The sequence below is a fragment of the Papio anubis genome, unplaced genomic scaffold (genome assembly GCF_008728515.1).
Source record: "Papio anubis isolate 15944 unplaced genomic scaffold, Panubis1.0 scaffold1584, whole genome shotgun sequence".
In the NCBI taxonomy this organism is placed as follows: domain Eukaryota; kingdom Metazoa; phylum Chordata; class Mammalia; order Primates; family Cercopithecidae; genus Papio; species Papio anubis.
Genome location: NW_022161562.1, coordinates 1 through 13,720, shown reverse-complemented (window position 1 = coordinate 13,720; position 13,720 = coordinate 1). Strand labels below are relative to the sequence as shown.

The 13,720-nt window shown below is 39.6% G+C and overlaps 1 protein-coding gene and 1 pseudogene across 1 annotated transcript; both read left to right on the top strand.

The window, feature by feature from the left end:
• Positions 1-4: 4 nt before the first annotated feature.
• LOC101023118 (interferon alpha-4) lies at positions 5-337 on the top strand (the record flags this gene model as incomplete). The annotated part of the gene is made up of 1 exon (XM_003911666.4): positions 5-337. A coding segment is annotated over one exon (333 nt), but the record flags the coding sequence as incomplete, so codon positions are not given.
• A 4,469-nt stretch (positions 338-4,806) lies between these two features.
• On the top strand, positions 4,807-8,681 carry LOC110741410 (annotated as a pseudogene).
• The last annotated feature ends 5,039 nt before the right edge of the window (positions 8,682-13,720 follow it).

Genomic DNA, 13,720 nt, shown 5'->3' with positions numbered 1-13,720 from the left:
TGTCCTCCATGAGATGATCCAGCAGACCTTCAATCTCTTCAGCACAAAGGACTCATCTGCTGCTTGGGAACAGAATCTGCTAGAAAAATTTTCCACCGAACTTTACCAGCAACTGAATGACCTGGAAGCCTGTGTGATACAGGAGGTTGGAGTGGAAGAGATTCTGCTGATGAATGTGGACTCCATCCTGGCTGTGAGGAAATACTTCCAAAGAATCACTCTCTATCTGATGGAGAAGAAATACAGCCCTTGTGCCTGGGAGGTTGTCAGAGCAGAAATCATGAGATCCCTCTCTTTTTCAACAAACTTGCAAAAAAGATTAAGGAGGAAGGATTGAAAACTGGTTCAACATGGAAATGATCCTCATTGACTATACATCTTCTCACACTTTCATGAGTTCTTCCACTTCAAAGACTCATTTCTCCTATAACCACCACGAGTTGAATCCAAATTTTCAAATGTTTTCAGGAGTGTAAAGAAGCATCGTGTTTGCCTGTGCAGGCACTAGTCCTTTACAGATGACCACGCTGATGTCTCTGTTCATCTATTTATTTAAATATTTATTATTTAACTATTTTTAAGATTTAAATTATTTTTATGTAATATCATGTGTACCTTTACATTGTGGTTAATGTAACAATATATGTTCTTCTTATGTAGCCAATATATTAATTTCCTTTTTCATTAAATTTTTACTACACAAAATGTCTTGTGTTTGTTTATTCTTTAAGATAAAACACCAACCCTGACTGTACACCTTGACTTAAAAATAGATGATATAATTAAGTTAACTATCGATTTTATTCAAGTTATAGAACAATATATTTTTCTATACCAGGTTACATGTTGACTTCAAGATATAAACGTGAGCATAAAAAATACAGTTCCTGTTCTCTTGTATCTTTGATTTTTGTCCAGAAAGAAATCTAAAAACAATAATAATGCTGAATTAATATCAGTTATGCTAACTGCTGTAATATGAAGAAGTGAAAAAGCAATGAATTCCTCTTAGCAGAAGGTAGATTGAGACATGTCTGGAAATTAAAGCAGAGATATTCTCTGTAAACTTATTTTCAACATGTAATTGAAAAGGTACATTGCCAGTCAGATAAATGAGTTTGCAGTTTTCAAGGAATACCATATCTGGAAATTCCTAACTGGCAATGGAAAGGCCAAAAATGAAGGCTGTCATGTGGGGAGCAAGTGGAGAAGGAAAGAAAGACTTAAACTGGATTCTGAGGACCTTCCAACGTTTAAGTGGGGGAACAGAAGAGACACAAAGAAAACAGAAGTGGAATACCTTAATATCAGAAGGGCAAGAGGGAATGGTGATAAAAGTGTATTTAGAAAATAAATGTGCTTAGAAAAAGAATCAACAGACTTATGGAAAATGTGAGTTAAAACTGAGCACTACAGCAAGAAAAGAGATGGCAGTGCAGAGCTTACTGAGAGCTGGATTGATAGAATTAATCAGCAGAAGCCATATTGGGGTAGGTAGAAGAGTGAATCAGAAAAGAAAATCAAGATAACACATATAGAAAATTGTGAGAGATCTGCCTTTGCAATGGAGGGAAGTAATAAGGTTGCACTCTCCAAAAATGTGGATTATCTTTTATCTGCATAGTGTTTCCCTTTTGAAAATATATGTCACTGAATAATTTTCATAAATGTGATGCATTGGTAAATCATATTAATACATTTAATATTTTATATATTTAAAGCATAAAATATAAAATTATTTACAATAGTAATTGATCAAAATTTTGATTAATTCTGTTAAATATCAGTAAAAACTGACACATTTCTTTCACAAAATAAAATCGGAAACTGGAAGAGATTCTCTTTCTCAATACTTTAGGAATGGGGAAAAGATTCCCTATTTAATAAATGGTGCTGGGAAAACTGGAGAGCCATAAGCATAAAACTGAAACTGGACCTGCTCCTTACACGTTATACAGAAATTAACTCAAGATGGATTAAACACTTAAATGTAAAACCCAAAACCATAAAAACCCTAGAAGAAAACCTAGGCAATAGCGTTCAGGACATAGGCATGGACAAAGATTTTATGATGAAATCACCAAAACCAACAGCAACAAAAGCTAAAATTGACAAATGACATCGAATTAAAGAGCCTCTGCACAGCAAAAGAAGCTATCAATCATCAGAGCAAACAGGCAGCCTACAGAATGGTAGAAAATTTTTGCGGTCTACCCATCTGACGAAGGTCTAATATCCAGAATGTACAAAGAACTTAAACAAATTTACAAAAAAAAAAAAAGCCCCATCAAAAACTTGGCAAAGGACACGAACAGATGCTTCTCAAAAGAAGACTTTTATGTGGCCAATAAACATGAGAAAAGCTCAACATCACTGATCATTACAGAAATGCAAATGAAAACCACAATGACATACCATCTCATGCCACTCAGAATGGCGATTATTAAAAAGTCAGGAAATAACAGATGCTGGTGAAGCTGTGGAAAAATAGGAAAGGTTTTACACTGTTGGTAGGAATGTAAATTAGTTCAACCATTGTGGAAGACAGTGTGGCAATTCATCAAGGATCCAGAACCAGAAATACCATTTGACCCAGCAATCCCATTGCTGAGTACATACCTAGGGAATATAAATCGATTCTATTAAAAATACATGCACATCTATATTTATTGCAGCACTGTTCACAGTAGCAAAAGACAAAGTAACCAACCAAATGCCCCTCAATGGGCTGGTTCAAAAATGTGCTAATAGGTGGTGAGTTGATAGTGCGGCAAACCACCAGCTGCGATATACCTATGCTGGCAACAAATCCTGCCGCGTTCTGCACATGTATCCGGAACTTCAAGCAATTAGAAACAAAAAAGAAAATAAAGAAAGGAAGTTGGTCAAAATCAGGTGAAAAAGAAATACAATAAAGAAGAATTTAAAGAGCAGGACGCCGAAGCATTGTATAATTGAGGAAAGAGGAGATTAATAATGAGATTAAGAGTATTACAAATTTACACATCAGGGTATAAATAACAATAAATTATTTTTCATTGAAATTCCATTATGCTTGCATATATGACAGCCTAAAATACAGAAATTCTGTCATGAATTCTAGAGGCTGAAAAATTGTTCCTCATTCCAAGTCCTATTTATATTCAGTCAGAATGGTGGCTTGTAGAAATGCCTGACGGAGGGCGGCATCTAGGTGGAAGTGCAGAATGCACGTGTTGATGGTTGTGGTTACTGGCACCTGGCATTCCTGGCTCTCAAATTCAGAGTACACTCCATATATGAAGATAGTCTCCTAAACTTAAGTAAAATATAGCATCTTTGCTGGTTAGGAGCTGACACACTTCCACTTTCCTCCCTGCTTTTCATTATCCACATTTTCCTCCCATATCACGTTAAGTTTCCTTCCTCTTACCTCTAGAAATGGCACTGTAGTCTCTTTGCTTCCCCATGTAGAGGTATACTGTTTACTCTTCACTGGCTGTTTAGATTTCTCTTGTGGGTTTTATCCATCACTTTCTCATTAAGAGTACAAAATCACAAATGAAAGCAGAAGTTCAGTGAAAGTTCTAGGTTTTTCAGAAGCTCTTTTATAAAATACTCTCCTTCCTTTCTTATGATGAATATTTCTGAAAGAGGGAATGTCCCTGTTACAATGACATAACAGTAGCTTAGCAAAAAAGGAAATAAAAGGCAGGTTCCATTTACTTGGAGACTGTGAAACATTTACAGGGAAAGAGATCCACCAACTGGTCAAAATGCACCAAGACAGCAGCCAAGTCTGGAGAGCAGGCTGTTAGTGAGAAGTAGGCCGCCTTGCAGGAGATGTATCTTCATAGCTAAAAAGAGGCTCTTCCCAAGAAAGAACTGACCCCGGTACTGGAATTAGGCCATTTCCCTAACTTTTGGATCTTAGAGAGAAAAAATATTCCCAGCTTCAGACAGGACCTGTCCTCTTGGGGCAATGGACAGCTATGGGGAAAGAAAAAGGGTCAGGATGTGTCCCTTTCCTCCACCCTGCCCAGCCTCCCCGGGGCCTCCTAACTTATCCCTTCCTCTATGTATTGTGCAACACCAGGAATTAGAACAGCCTGCCAATCTGGGTGTAGATTTCAAGGGTATTTGACTTTTGGTCTCTCTATCATGGTTGTGGAACTCTTCATAGATGATATCCTGAAATATATTTTCCAAGTTGTTTGTTTTCTCCCTGTCTCTTCTAAGGATGTAAGTAATTCCTAGATTTGGCCTCTTTATACAGTCCCCTGTTTCTTGGAGGTTTTGTTCATTGCTCTTCATTTATTTTCTTTAGTTTTGTCTGACTGTCTTATTTCAGAGAGCCAGCCTTCAAGAGCTGAGATTCTTTCCTCAGCTTGGTCTATTCCGCTGTTAATACTTGTGATTGCATTGTGAAACTCTTGTAATGTGTTTTTTAGATCTATTAGGTCCATTAGGTTGTTTTTCATACTGGCTGTTTTGTCTGTCAGCTCCTGTATCCTTTGACTGTGATTCTTAGTTTCCTTGGTTTAGGTTTTACTGTTTTCAGGAATCTCAATGAAATTCCTTTCTATCCATATTCTGAGTTACATTTCTGTCATTGTAGCTAACTTATTTTGGTTAAGAACCCTTGTTGAAGAACTAGTGTGATTATTTGGAGGACATAAGAAACTCCGTCCATTTGAGTTACTGTAGTTCTTGCATTGGTTCTTTCTCATCTCTGCATATGGGGTGCAGCTTGAGTTCAATCAATAAAATGGGCACTTCTTTTTCTGGATGTTTTCCCAGGGCTGCAGCTTTTATTGCAGGGTCTTTATTTGTAGCTGACTTGTCTTTGGTTTAATGAGGGTATGTTAGTGAGATTTTTTAGTGTTGAAGCTTTCGGCATGATCTAGTAGGTGACCCTTAGGTGTGGTGGTCAGCTGTCAGGCTCTTGCTCAGTCATGTGGCTTTCCTATATTTCCTCATGGTTGCAGCCGTGCTGCTGAATGCTATGAAATTGTGGGCTCCTCTCCCACTTGAGTGCTGACTTTAGCTTGTATCTTGGCACTCCCGGGCTGCCCACAACAGCTCTGGTATTATGTGAGGTTTAATGTTTACTCCCCAGCTTGGAGGCATCGAAGGAAGGGACCTTAGTAGTAGTTGTAACTGAGGGTCTTTTGCTTGTTTCCTGGGTGCTCCACCCCAGAGATGCAGGCCAGCAATCACTCAGTGCAATCTGCCTGGAATGGGGGTGTCTGTGCTGTGGGCCCAAGCCAGGGATTCCCTGCCTGGTGATGTGAGGGGTGGGTGGTTGACCAATGGGAGACAGACTGGCCTCCTCTCTTGGGTTGACTGCAGCTTGTTGGAGGTATGGATAAGGCACTTGGGGTCTTTGCTGCGTCATTAGTCCCAAGGTAGCTGGGGTGGCACCACTGCAGAGGCAATGGTAGACAGGCTTTCTGTTGCCCCTGGTTTCTCCACCTCCAAGAAATGTGAAGCCATGTTAATGAGAGTGTATAGCCAGAGGGGTGGGGTGGCTGCACTGCTGGTGTAAGCTTGGGGCTTCACTTTTTGGGAAACAAGAGGTGAAAATCTCACGAGGAGCAGAGACTTTTCTCCTCCCCATGTGGTAACTGCAGCGTGCAGTAAGTTCAGGTGACTGTGGCGTGCTGTAAGCTTATAAACAAAGAGCTTCGGGCTCTTTGTTTCTTCCCCAGACTCAAGGCAGCAGGGATAATACTGCTGCTGTGGCAGTGGCAGAGGTAGGATGGCTCTGGGAGCCTCTCCCTAGGGAAACTCCAGGCAACTACCAGTGGATATGCTCAGCCATGGGTGGGGTGACTGTTCTGCAGACACGGGCTGGGGGCCCTGCCTCCTGAAGGATAGGGATGGGGATTCCCAGGGAAGAGGGGCTGAATTCCTCTTTCTATGGTGGCTGTGGTGTGCTGGAGGTGCCAGTGTAGTGACTAGGCCATTTGTTCCTTCCCCAGCCAGAGGGCTGCTGGGGCTGTCCCACTGCAACAGTAGTGGTGGATGAGTTGTGGGTTGACTCTGGGATTTCTTCCTTGGAGAAATGCTGGACTGCCTGATTGAGGTGATGAGGCAGGGGAAGGGTGCCTGTACTGGAGTCTCTGGTCAGGTGTTCCTGGCCAATGAGGAGAGGTGACAACCAGGAATTGTATGGAGAACAGTCTGACCACTCTTCTGTGAGGTAGTTGCTCTGTGCTGGAGATCTGGACCACCCCCTGTTCCCTGCAGACTCTCCAGAGCCTGGAGAGAGCAATGGCAAGAGCTGTGAGACAGCAAAGATGGCAACTCACCCTTCTCACTGGGAGCTCTGTTACAGGGAGTTGCAGAGCTGCTATTGGCTCGATAGCCCCAGCTGGTGGCTGCAGACCCAGGCCTGGCAGACACACCCAGTGAGGAGATAGGGGATCAGGGATCCACATAACACACAGTCTGGCCATATTTCCATAGGGCTGCTGCAATATGCTGGGGTCCACTCCAGACCACAGTCACCTTGTATTTTTCAGTATCTGAAGGTATCAACAGGGAAGGCTATGAAACAGTGAAGATGGGGGTCTGCCCCTCCCTCTGGGAGCTCTGTTCCAGAGAGGTGAAACCTGTTGCCTGCTGCAACATACCTGCAGGAGGTGACTGGAGACCCCAGTTGGGATATCCCGCCCACTGAGGAGAAACAGCATCAAGGACTCAGGTGAAAAAACAGTCTGACCACTTTTTGGTAGAGCAGCTGTGCTGTGCTGGTGGTCTGCTACCACTCCCAGCACAGAAGAATGGCATTTGCAAGAATGGCTAAGGCAGCTAAACAGCAACAATGGCGACCTACCCCTGCCTTTGGGAGCGCCATCCCAGGGACATTCGAAATTGCTGTCTGCCTGAAAACACTGGTGGAGGTGAGTGGAGACCACACTGGGGAGATTCCACCCAGTGAAAAGAAACACGTTGTGGGATCCACGTGAATAAGCAGTCTGACTGCTTCTCTGTGGAGCTGCTGGGCTGTGCTGGGTGGCTGCTCCAGTCCTTAGCTGCCTTGGATTCCCTAGAACCCAAAGGCTCCAATAGCTAATGCTGTGAGACAGCAAAGATGGCAGCCCACGCCCTGCCGCTGGGAGCACCATGTCAGGGAGGTGTGAGGCTGCTACCAGTGGCTGGCTGGATTCCCAAGCCAGTGGGTCTTACCCTGAGACAGGCCGTGGAAGGGGGGACTGCCACTTGTCACTGCTCAGCCCCTGGATGAAACCCCTTTCCTAGGGGTATGTAAAGGGGTCTAGCCTCCTGCTTGGCTGGAGTCATAGCTTCTTTTGTGGGAGGCCTGGGTAGCTAAGACTCCAGGGTCCCCACGCATGCCTGAGCGGCTGCTCTGCTGAAACACCAAGTAGCCCTGCATGTCAGACTGAAGGCTGTGGTAGAGTGGGTTCACTAGGAGATCTCCTGATCTGAGGATTGCAAAGATCTGTGGAGGAAGCGTGGGTCCCCAGGGCTGCTCACTTACTCACCACTTCCCTGGGCGGGAGAGGCTCCCCTGGCTCTGTGTCACTCCTGGGTAGGCAGTCATCCTGCCTTGCTTTGCTCTGTTCTCCATGGGTCAAGTTGTTTTCTTGAGTCTGAAAGTCTGTACCTGGATGTTTCAGTCGAAGGTGCTGTATTTACTTGCCTCTTCCATTTCTCTCCATGAGAGTGGCACACACTATCAGCTTCTGGGTGGCCATCTTGGTCAACTCTGAAAACTCTTTGTTTCCAACTGTAAGTCATGCATAAAAAGAATGCCTTCAGAGAAACTGGAGTCCAATGTTCATCCAGACTCGAGCTCAGCCAGGCCAGCAGCACCCTCGTTTCCCCACAGTACTCCTGCTTCTTCTACTGGTGGCCCTGGTGCTTTGCAGCTGTGGCCCTGTTGGATCTCTGAGCTATGATCTGCCTCACAACCATGGCCTACTTAGCAGGAACACCTTGGAACTTGTTGGCCAAATGTGGAGAATCTCTGCTTTGTTGTGTCTCAAGGACAGAAAAGACTTCAGGTTCCCCCTGGAGTTGTGGATGGCAGCCAGTTGCAGAAGGCCCAGGCCGTGTCTGTCCTCCATGAGATGCTGCAGCAGATCTTGAGCCTCTTCCCCACAAAGCACTCCTCTGCTGCCTGGAACATGACCCTCCTGGACCAGCTCCACACTGGATTTTATCAGCAGCTAGAAAGCCTGGAGTCTTGCTTAGGGCAGGCAACAGGAGAGGAAGAATCTGTGGGGGTGATTGGGGCCCTACACTGGCCTTGAGGAGGTACTTCCAGGGAATCCAGGGAATCTGCCTGAGAGAGAAGAAATACAGTGACTGTGCTTGGGAGGTTGTCAGAGTGGAATTATGAAATCCTTTTCTTCATCAACAAACTTGCAAGGACTGAGAAGTAAGGATGAAGACCTGGGGTCATCCTGAAATAATTCTCATTGATTAATCCACCATATCACACTTGCACATGTGTCTTTGGTCATTTCAATAGACTCTTATTTCTGCCTTTGTCACAGAATTTATTGAATTAAACTCAGCAAATACCTTGTTAACAATATTTAGCAAGTATATGTTAAAAACATTCAGTGCTGGCCTTCGGTTCCTAAAACATGGCTACTCTGATGTCATTTATTTGCTTACGTATTTGCACTCTTTCTGCATCTGTTTCATTTATAATATTTAGAAATTTTACATATAATAACATGTTCATCTTTACATTGTATTAACATTTACAAATATATTTATCTTTCCATGTTATTCAATTTGCATGTGTTTTATTCATTAAATTCTCATTTGTTTTACCCATTAAGGAAAATATCTTGAAATAATGTTTTCTAAAAACAAAATCCACACCCACATTTTGAACAACATTGAAGAAAGGACGATAAAATGTATTTACTCATTTATTCCATTCGCATTATATGTATATGTTAAGTAAGTGGCAGATTGTAAAATTCCCCTTAAGAAATACAATTGAATGAAGCATTCTCAGTCTTACAGAGAAAGAGATGTAAAAACAGTACTAATGCTTACTTTATTGCAATTCTTTTAAATGCTTGGAAAAGAAGTAAAGGAAAACAATTTCTCACAGCAGAAGCTTTAGGTACAAATGATGACAGGAAGGAAAAAACTATATTAGATGTCCTTCTTAAGGTACTTGGGATATGTGTACAGTTGACCCTTGAACAGCATGGGTTTGAACTTTTGAACTGCATGGGCCCACTTATACAGGTTTTTTTTTCCCCCCCAAATACAGTTCACTTTCCACATCTGCATTTTCTGCATGTCAAACTAAACACGGTTAGAAAATACCGTATTTGTGGGATGTGAAACGCGCATATATGAAGGGACTGCAGGACTTGAGTATGCACAGATTTGGGTATTCGGAGGACAGGTGTGGAGCCTTAGAACCAAAATCCCATGGATACCAAGGGAAACAGTGATTCCAGAATCTTATTGGCAGCTGGGAATATGGGTCTAGAATGAACAACAAATGTGACGGGCAACGGTATTAATTTGGGGTTTTTTATTGCATGTCTGGTATTGAGGGCATGAGAATGGATATTAGGGAATCCATCACCTAACATAGTTATAAATAGAAGGAACGTTGAGACAGGATCTAAACCTAGTCCTACAGATCCTCAACAGTCATAGGTAGGGCAGAGAAGGAGAGTCTGTGAAGGGCAAAGAGCACTTAGGAGAAGTGGTCAGTGCAGTTGGAAGGAGAAATAGGAAAGAATGAGGGAGAGACAATGAGGGGTAGACAGTGGTGTTTTCAGGGAAGATGAAAGCTGACATGTCCTAATGGACTCAAAAACAGATGCCATCAGTGACCTTAGGTGGATCTGGTTTAGTGGAATGAATGGGACAGAAACTTGATGGGAGTGGGTTGAATAAGACACACAAAAAGGGCATTTGGGTGTACTATGTATAAAAAATTATCTTGGGAAGCTTGTTTTTGGAGTTGGGAAATATGATGATACCTGTAGGAGAATGTGGGTTAACATCTTCATGCATATGTTATTAGTGTTTTCTGAAAATCATTTTCAAAGAGTAGATGAATTGGAAGAAAATCTTTAAACATTTTTGTATATATGTGGTTGAGAAATTTAAATTTATGGATTTAAGGTGCACAACATAGTGTTTTGCTCTAATTATCTCTTGTGTAATGATTCTGACAATCAAGTTAATTAACACATCCATCACCTAACAGAGTTATAACATTTCATTGTGTATGGTGAGAACACATAATATCTACTCCCTTAGCAAATTTGAACTATACAATGCACTATTATTAACTATATTTCCCATGCTGTACTGAACATCTTAAATATTTGATTTATTGAACCTATTACTTATTTAGACATTTGATTTAAAATGTTGCTTATTTATTTGGCTAAAATGGTAATTTATCATTATTCTAATTAATATTACTTGGTAGTAAATTTCAATAGTAACCCATTTACTTGCTAGTTTAAATTCTTTTTTCAATCAAGTTTTACAATTTTGATTTTATTTTACCTGTTATTTCATTTACTCTAGTTTCTGTGTAGGTTATTTACATTATTGATGTATAATTTTATAATTCCTAATCATTGTCAAAACATTTCCTATACATTGTAGCCATAATATTTTGATGGATATTTATTTTTTATTTCATTTGTGTACCAAGCACTGAACAGTTCTGTGTATATTTTTCCAAGCACTGTCTAGAAAATAGAACCACATGCCTCCTTAACTCTTTTGATTTTACACATATTCAGTTTCTGTTCTTGTAAATATGCTTTTACATTTAATTATGTAATATATTATAATTTTTTTCATATGAGAATCCAAATTAATTTTTTCAGAGTGACAAGCAATTATTGCATAACATTCTATTGACATTTTATTTTTTTCTCATTAATAATAGATGCAGCTCTACCATAAATCTAGTTAATTCTGATAATACAATGTTCTGAGGTTATTTCTGTATTAATATGGTTGCTAAACTTACTAATTGCTACACTTATATTACTTCTGGTATTTTGAAACTCATTTAATTCTTCTGATTGAGCTACCTAAATTCAAGAATTCCTTTATACATTTTAATATTATTGCTTGCATTATTTCCTGATTAAATTTAGAGTTGTTCTAAGATAGACAGCATTGGCTTCATGAAATCATAAACATTTGTGAATCCTAAAATGGCTAATTATGCTATATAACCAAGAATGTCAGATAACATAAAAATGAATGAGAGAAACTAGATTAGAGACCTGAGTGTAGGCTGGTATTTAGTGATATACTTCTAGCATGTAGCGTGTAGAAGGCAAAAATAGTAACTTTATAGGACAGAAGTCTAACAAACAGCATCTTAACCAAGTGATTAAGTTAACATCAGCAGTAATAAAACACATCAATATCTTGTATCTTGGATATTGTGTGATGAGATGATCAGATAAACTCTGTGATTTTAATCCTTTAAACACATAACCTCAGCATAATCATGAGTTAACATCAGACAAATCAAATTGATGAACAGTCTATGAAATAAATGACCAATATTCTTCAAACATTTCAATGTCATGAAAGCCAAAGAAAGACTGAGCATGTGTTATAGATTGGAGGAGACTGAAGGTATGACAAGAAAATGCAATGTGAGATTCTGGATTGATTCTTGAAATAAGATAAAACATCGGTTTTTAAAAATCTGAGGAAATCTTAGTAAAATCTGAATGTTAGTTAGTAATATTGCCCCAGTGTTCATTTCTTTGTTTTGATTCATTATACCATGGTCATGTATGTTGCTAACATGAGAAGAAGCTGGGTTAAGGCCTAAGCAAAATCTCTGTAGTGTCTTTGTAATTCTCTGTAAATCTAAAATTCTTTCAAAGTAAAAAGTTAAAAATGAATAGATTTTCAAGATTCTAGACCTTACTGATTTAGCGTTTGTTAATGGATTTAATTGTTTTAAATCATTCATTAGATTCCTAATTTTTTTCAGAAGACAGAAAATTCTATCTATAATGTAACTGTCTGAAAGATTGTTCCTTAGCCATTAAGGTTCCTCCAGTCAGAATGTGCAATCAATCCAGAAACAAACTCTCTGGCCTGCAACATAAAAGGCATCAACCAGCTGCCAAGTGAGGTGATTTAGACTTCGGTCATCTCAGTCCATCTCCTCTAATTCACTGAGATGTAGTCTTGCTTTGTCGCCCAGGCTGGAGTGCAGCAGTGTGATCTCCACTCACTGCAAGCTCCAACTCCCATGTTCAGGCCATTCTCCTGCCTCAGCCTCCTGAGTAGCTGAGACTACAGGCACCCGCCACCATGCCTGGCTAATTTCTTTCTGTATTTTTAGTAGAGATGAGGTTTCACTGTGTTAGCCAGGATGGTCTCGATCTCCTGACCTTGTGATCCACCCGCCTCAGCCTCCCAAAGTGCTGGGATTACAGGCGTGAGCCACCACGTCCTGCCAGTACATTTTATTTCTATGCCGTCAGTTGTTATGTGTCCTCTGTTGTTTCTGATTTTTAACCGATTTTTCTCTACTGATCTCTTAATACAGTTAAGGGCTTGTCAATTTTGTTGATCATTTCAAAAGACCAAGGCTTAGTTCCATTGATTTTTAAATTGATTTTCTATTCTGTATTTTATTAATTACTTCATTAATAAAATTTCATCTTTCTTATTTTCTTCCTCTTCCTTGCTATGGTTTATTTCTTCTTTTTCTACTTCCTTAACTTGTAAAGTTAGTTCATTGGTTTGAGGTCTTTCTTCTTTTTTAATATAAGTTTTATCACTTTCAATTTCCACTTTAGCTCTGTTTTCACGGCATCACATACATTTTGGTATGTTGTGTTTTCATTTTCATCTCACTCAAGATATTTTCTAAGTTCCCTTCTGGTCATTCTTTTTTTTTTTTTTATTATGTTTTAAGTTCTGGGGTACATGTGCACAACGTGCAGGTTTGTTGCACAGCAACACATGTGCCATGTTGGTTTGCTGCACCCATCAACTCATCATGTACATAAGGTATTTCTCCTCTTACATGTTTATCACATTTAGACACACATTTCTTTTCTCTTAGTTCCCATAAATTAAGATGAAAAATCAGATCACTTTTACCTCCTAGGAAAAGTGAAGTGAGAAATATAAATATATTTGTTGTGAATGCCACACAGAACCAACGTATAACCCATCTAAAAATTATATTTATATTCTTTCATTGATATTAACCTGAATATGAAAATGAAAGAAATCAAAATATAGAAAAACACATTTTCACAGTAAAATACTACATAAAAAATGAATATGCAGAAATTCTCCACACAATCTCAAGTAAACAAAGAAAAAATACTGTCTCCCCCAGTGTTTCAAAGACTAAGAATAACAACTTGGGCAAAAATGCCCTGTATTCTCAGGGTCTGATAAAAAGGATGAGCCCAAAATGTAATACAAACTTGTTGACTGAATAAACTACTAAATACATGTACAAAATATACATTTCTGAAATCAAGTTTCCTCTATTATGGAAACCCCGGTGCACATTTCACAATGCAGACTATTTTAATTGCTCAATGATATAAAGAATTTATTTGAATCATTTAAAATAATGAATAATAAAATGTGTTTGGTTATTTTCTAAAATTGATCCATTTCATAATCTCTACCTTTATATAAACAGGCTCATTTTCTATTAGTGTCTTCTAAAGATTATCACATGATTTGAAGCTGAAATTTATAA